A 5465-nucleotide genomic window follows, 5' to 3' on the forward strand; every position below is an offset into this window, starting at 1 on the left:
GAAAGAAGACCTCAAACAAGCCCTTGAGGCCAGCGGCAATGTGTGTTGAGCCACAAACCCTAAACCCTAAACCCTAAACCCTAAACCCTAGACAGTGGTGGGCGTGTTTGAGCAGCCGATGCTGCTCACCTGAAGGCCCCAATCTGCAGCAATAGTCCAAAAACAGAAAATAAAAATAAATTGAGTTTTAAAATTCAAATTTAAATTATAATTTTAATTTTTTCTATTCATTTTTGCTGTTGCAGCACGCGCAGCAGCAAGCGCTGCGCAAAGTCGCAGCAGCTGGGGCCCCTGCCGCATGCAGCAGCAGCAGCAGCAGCAGCTCTTGGGGGCCCCTGGAGTCTTTCAGATTTGAGCATCAGCAGTCGACAACTGCAGCACGAGCAACCGCAGCAGCAGCAGCAGCAGCAGGAACAGCAGAAGCGGCAGCATCATTGTCCGCGAGCTTCGCAGCAATAGCACAAACGCCAACTGAATCCGCTGCAGCAGCAGCAGCAGCAGCAGCAACGGAGGACCCCCACCTCCGCAGCAGAGGTTTATTTTCGATTAAACTCTTCAGTTACCCTTTTAGATTTTTGCTGCAGTTCCCCGCAGCGTGAGCCGCCGCTGCTGCTGCTGCTGCCACCGCCGCTGCTGCCGCTGCTGCTGCAGCAGCTCTCGCTGGTTCTGGGGCGTTTCGGGGTGGAATTTTCTGCTTTTTTCGCGGGCTGCAGCCTTTCTGGAGTTCCCCGCGAGTGCTGCGGAGCAGCAGCAGCAGCAGCAGCAGCAGCAGCAGCAAAAAGCCCCGCAATGCAGCCGGCGCCGCTGCTCGCCGGCCGCGGCCGCCCCCAGCGGCTGGCCCCCGAAGTCTCCCGCATTCTTTACGTCCGAAATTTGCCGTTCAAAATAAACGGCGAAGAGCTCTACGACGTCTTCGGCAAATACGGCTCCATTCGCCAAATCCGCAGGTGCTGCTGCTGCTGCTGCTGCTGCTGCTGCTGCTGCTGCTGCTCCTGCTGCTGCTCCTGCTGCTGCTGCTGCCGCTGCTGTCGCTGCCGCTGCTGCCGCCGGTGCTGCTGCTGCTGCTGCTGCTGCTGCTGTCTCCGCTTCTTTTGCCTTTCTCGCCGCTCTTCCCGCTGCTCTTGCGCCGATTTGCTGCTGCTGCTGCTGCTGCTGCTGCTGCAGGGGCACTTCGCCAGCCACGAGGGGAACAGCTTTTGTGGTGTATGATGACATCTATGACGCAAAAGCTGCTGTAGATCAGCTGTCTGGATTTAATGTTGCAGGAAGGTAATTGCTGCTGCTGCTGCGGCTACTGCGGCTGCTGCTGCTGCTGCTTGCTTTCATTTTTTATTTCCTTTTTATTTTTTTTCCTTTTCCTTTTTGCCTCTTTTAGCTGCTGCTGGTGGCAATTTGGTTGGCTTCCTGCTGCTGCCCATGTGCTGCTCCTTGTCGCCTCCTGGCTGCCGTGTTGCTGCTGCTGCTGCTGCCACTAGGCCACTTACTTTTGCTGCTGCTGCTGCCACTGCGCTACTTACTGCTGCTGCTGCTGCTGCGCTACTACTACTGCTGCTGCTCTTGCCACTACTGCTGCTACCTTGCTGTGACACCTGCTGCTGCTACACTTGCTGCTGCTGCTACACCTGCTGCTGCTGCTGCTACATCTGCTGCTGCTGCTGCTGCTGCAGGTACCTGGTGGTGCTGTACTACAACCCCACAAAGGCGCAGCAGCGGAGAGATGCGCTGGAGGCTAAAGAGACTTTGGAGCGGCTGCGGGCCAACAATTACCAGCCCACAAAAATATAATTAAATTAATTAAATTAATTAAATAATTTAATTAAATCAATTAAATTGATTAATTTAATTATTTAATTGATTCTTAAATTGCCATTCGTAGGCGTGAGTAGCAGCGGAGGGAACGAAATACTCGCTTCACAGCAGCAGCAGCAGCAGCAGCAGCAGCAGCAGCACCTGGACCGCAGCAGCAGCAGCTAGAGAAGCAGCTGTGGCAGCAGTGGCAGCAGCTGTAGCTGTAGTAACACCAGCAGCATCTGCAGTTTGCTGCAGCAGCTGCTGTAGCTGTTGCAGCAGCAGCAGCAACTGCTGCAGCTGCAACAGCTGCAGCAGCAGCAGCAGGAAAGCTTGTCTTTGTCAGAGCGCAAGGCTGCTGCGGTGTACGTACACCGCAGCGAGGAGCTGCACGTCTCTGGAACAAAAAAGTAAATAAGAAGAAAAAAGAAAAGTGCCATTTTTGTGACTTTGTAGCTCATTTTTAGGTGTTTATTTTAGATTATCTTTTCAAATAAATAGATAAATAATTAAATAATCGAATGATTAAAAAAATAAATTCAAATAATTGTGACGAGCAGCTAAGTGCTGCAGTGTATCAGCAGCAGCACTCGGTTGCTGCTCTCATCTCGCAAGGCAGCAGCGGCAGCAGCAGCAACACAAATAGCAGCAGCAGCAGCACAAATAGCAGCAGCAGCAGCAGCAGAGAGCAGCGGATGAGCGCCCAAGACGGAAAGTGCTGCAAAGGGCACACAGGGGACTCAAAAGTCTTTTCACCTTTAAAATAAATGAATAAAATTATTAAAAGTTTTTTAAAGTTTTAAATCAAAACAAATCCAAAATCAAAAAATATCAAAAGTGATTTTGCACATTCTGTGTGTCTGAGCATGGACGCCGGAATCTGGAGTGTACCTACACCTCAAATAAATAGTTCCTTTGCAGCATAAATATGTAAAATGTTGGAGTGTACGTACACCCCAAATAGTGCAATTGCTGCACATGAGGTGTCCCGCATTGAGGTGTACATACACCTCAAATGGAGCAAATGGTTCATTTTCTGCATATAAATATACAAATTGGAGTGTACGTACACCTCAAATGGAGCAAATGGTCCATATGCTGCATATAAATATATAAATTGGAGTGTACATACACCTCAAACAGGTGTATGTACACTCCCATTTGCTGCATATGAATATATAAGTTGGAGTGTACATACACCTCAGGGCAAAAGACGCGTGGAATTGGGGTGTACATACACCCCAATTTGAACACGTGGTTCATTTGCAACACAGCGAAGTTGGAGTGTACATACACCCCATAGCGAAGAAAACAAAATATAAAAATGCAAAGCATTTCACTAAATAAAATTGTTACAAAACTATTTCATTAAATTGAAAATGCACTTCTTAAAAGGCTAGACTGGGGCTAATGGCTGCGTTCTCTTGGCCAGTTAACTAGAAGATGAATTTAATGAATTTGGAAGCAAATTAATGGAATTTTAGCCAAGTTTCTGGACTTTTGTGACCTAAACGAACAGAACCTTGCAACTAAAACAAAAAGATGGGAAAAGAAAATTAAAAAGTCCAAAGTTGGGAGCAAAAGCACAAAAAAGAGAAAACTGGAGATTTTGGCCACTGGGTTCAATTGTACATACACACGAGTTTCACCGCCAGAGAATAAAACTTTTCTGCTTATTTAAAAGGCGCAAACCCCCAAAACTGTGCCCTAGAAAAACCCAAAAAACCCACTGTGGGGCCCCCTGGGGGCCCCGATGGGGGCCCCCTTTAGGGGCCCTTGAGGGCCCCCATGGGGCTCCCCTCTAGGGGCCCTTGGGGGCCCCCCACAGGGGGGCCCCAGGTGCCCCTTAAAGCCCCCAAGGGGGCCCCCTGGGGCGCCTCTAGGGAGCCGCCCCAGGGGCCCCCTTCAGGCCTCTTTAAAACTCCCTTAACTCCCTTGGGGCCCCTCCTCAGGGTACCCTTTTTGAGGCCCCATAGGGGCCCCCTGAAAGGGTTCTGGGGCCCCTCTAGGGGCCCCCAAACCCTCAAAAGAAACTCTCAAAACCCTTGAGACCCCTGGGGGCCCCCAAAATCCCGCAGCATGTTTCTAGTGGGGCCCCTGGGCCCTCCAAGTGACCCCCAAGGGCCCCCCCGAGGGGCCCCCCAAGGCGCCCCCAAGGGGCCCCCAAGGGGCCCCCAAGGGGCCCCTAAGAGGCCCCTCTCCATCTTTATCCCTGGGGCCCCTTTATTGTCTGTTTGCACCTATTTAAGCCCAGAACTTGGTTAGTGTGAGATGAACAATCTAAAAGAGTTTTTAAGTTTTAATTTTTAAAAGTTTAATTCTTTAATTAATTTGAAGTGCCTTTTGCTGCTGAGAGGCCCAGAGGCAGCAGCTAGAAGTACTTGGGCGGCCTCAGCGGGAAGTCCGGGGCCTGGGGCAGATCTGCTGCTGCTGCTGCTGCTGCTCCTGGTGCTGCAGGCGCTGCTGCTGCTAGTGCTGCTGCTGCGGCTGCTCTGGACGCTGCTGCAGCAGCAGCTGGCTTGGCGGCTGCTGCGCGCTGCTGCTGCAGGCTGGAGAGGAACTGCATGAGGCCAACAGCAGCAGCAGCAAGAGCAACGGCAGCAGCAGTGTTGGCGTCCCTGTTGCGCTGCTGCAGCGAATCTGCTGCTGCAGCAGAGGGGCCCCTGAGGGCCACCAGCAGCGCCAAACCCAGCAGCAAAAAGCCCCGCAGCGGGAGGGGCCCCAGGGGGGCCCCCCGCCTCCTTACTAGCTGCTTCCTGTACAGACTCAGCAGCAACTCGAGGGCTCCTGCAGCAGCAAAAAAGACAGATAAAAGCGATATTGCTGCTGCCCAGTCGAGCCGCAGCAGCGGGGGGAGGGCCCCATTGGCCACTCTGTTGAGTTCGGCCAGCTTCTCCTGCAGCAGCAGCTCTTCGCCGGTCCGCGGGTCTTTGCTGCTGCTGCTGCTCACCAGCAGCAGCAGCAAACCCAGCCCCACACCCAGCAGCAAAGTCTTCAGGCCCCGCAGCGGCACTGCCTTCACCATCTGCTCCAGGGCCTCCTTGCTGCTGCTGCTGTCGGCGGGGGCTGCTGCGCTGCTGCGGGGGCCCTCCGCCTCTGCTGCTGCTGCTGCTGCTGCTGCTTCCGAGTAGTAGTACTCGCTCTCAGCAGCAGCAGACTCGCTTGCTGCTGCTCGCAAAGACTCAAAGGGGCCCAGGGCCCCCAGGCCCCCCAGGGGCCCGGTCGTGGGGCCCTCAGGATACGGGTAGAAGCCCAGGGGGGCCCCCCCAGTCAGCTGGGGGGCCCCCCAGAAGCAGCAGCAGCAGCAGCACAGCAGCAAAGAGGCAGCCCTTGCCCCGCGGATCCCGCTGCTGCGCTTCATTGCTGCTGCCGCTGAGGTGTACTTACACCTGGGAGTCCCAGCGAGTTTCGATTTTTTCCAGTTTTCCAAAAAAACCGAAAAGTGCCTTCAGCGAGATTCCAAAAAGGTATTAAATGGCAAAAGAGGACAAAAAGAACTAACTGGCGCTTCTAAAAAGAATAAAAAGCAATTAACTGCAGCTTGACAAACAATTTAAACGGCTTTTAAAGGGAGCAGCAGCAAAAGCAGCAGCAACAGCAGCAGCAGCACCAGCAGCAGCCCCAGCTCGCGAGACACCGCGAGCGGTGCCGCCCAATGGTCCGGTGAAGCTTTTTGT

General features: G+C 53.2%; 2 protein-coding genes across 2 annotated transcripts; one reads left to right on the forward strand and one right to left on the reverse strand.

Moving 5' to 3' along the window:
- Window positions 1-789: 789 nt before the first annotated feature.
- ETH_00017600 (RNA binding protein, putative) lies at window positions 790-1785 on the forward strand (the record flags this gene model as incomplete). The annotated part of the gene is made up of 3 exons (XM_013379383.1): window positions 790-947; window positions 1165-1269; window positions 1668-1785. The coding sequence occupies 3 exons, from the start codon at window positions 790-792 to the stop codon at window positions 1783-1785; spliced, it is 381 nt and encodes a 126-aa protein (XP_013234837.1).
- A 2374-nt stretch (window positions 1786-4159) lies between these two features.
- ETH_00017605 (uncharacterized protein) lies at window positions 4160-5149 on the reverse strand (the record flags this gene model as incomplete). The annotated part of the gene is made up of 1 exon (XM_013379384.1): window positions 4160-5149. One exon carries the CDS (start codon window positions 5147-5149, stop codon window positions 4160-4162), a length of 990 nt encoding a protein of 329 aa, XP_013234838.1.
- Window positions 5150-5465: the final 316 nt, after the last annotated feature.

Source organism: Eimeria tenella, genomic scaffold (assembly GCF_000499545.2).
Source record: "Eimeria tenella Houghton genomic scaffold, Eth_scaff260, whole genome shotgun sequence".
Classification (NCBI taxonomy): Eukaryota; Apicomplexa; class Conoidasida; order Eucoccidiorida; family Eimeriidae; genus Eimeria; species Eimeria tenella.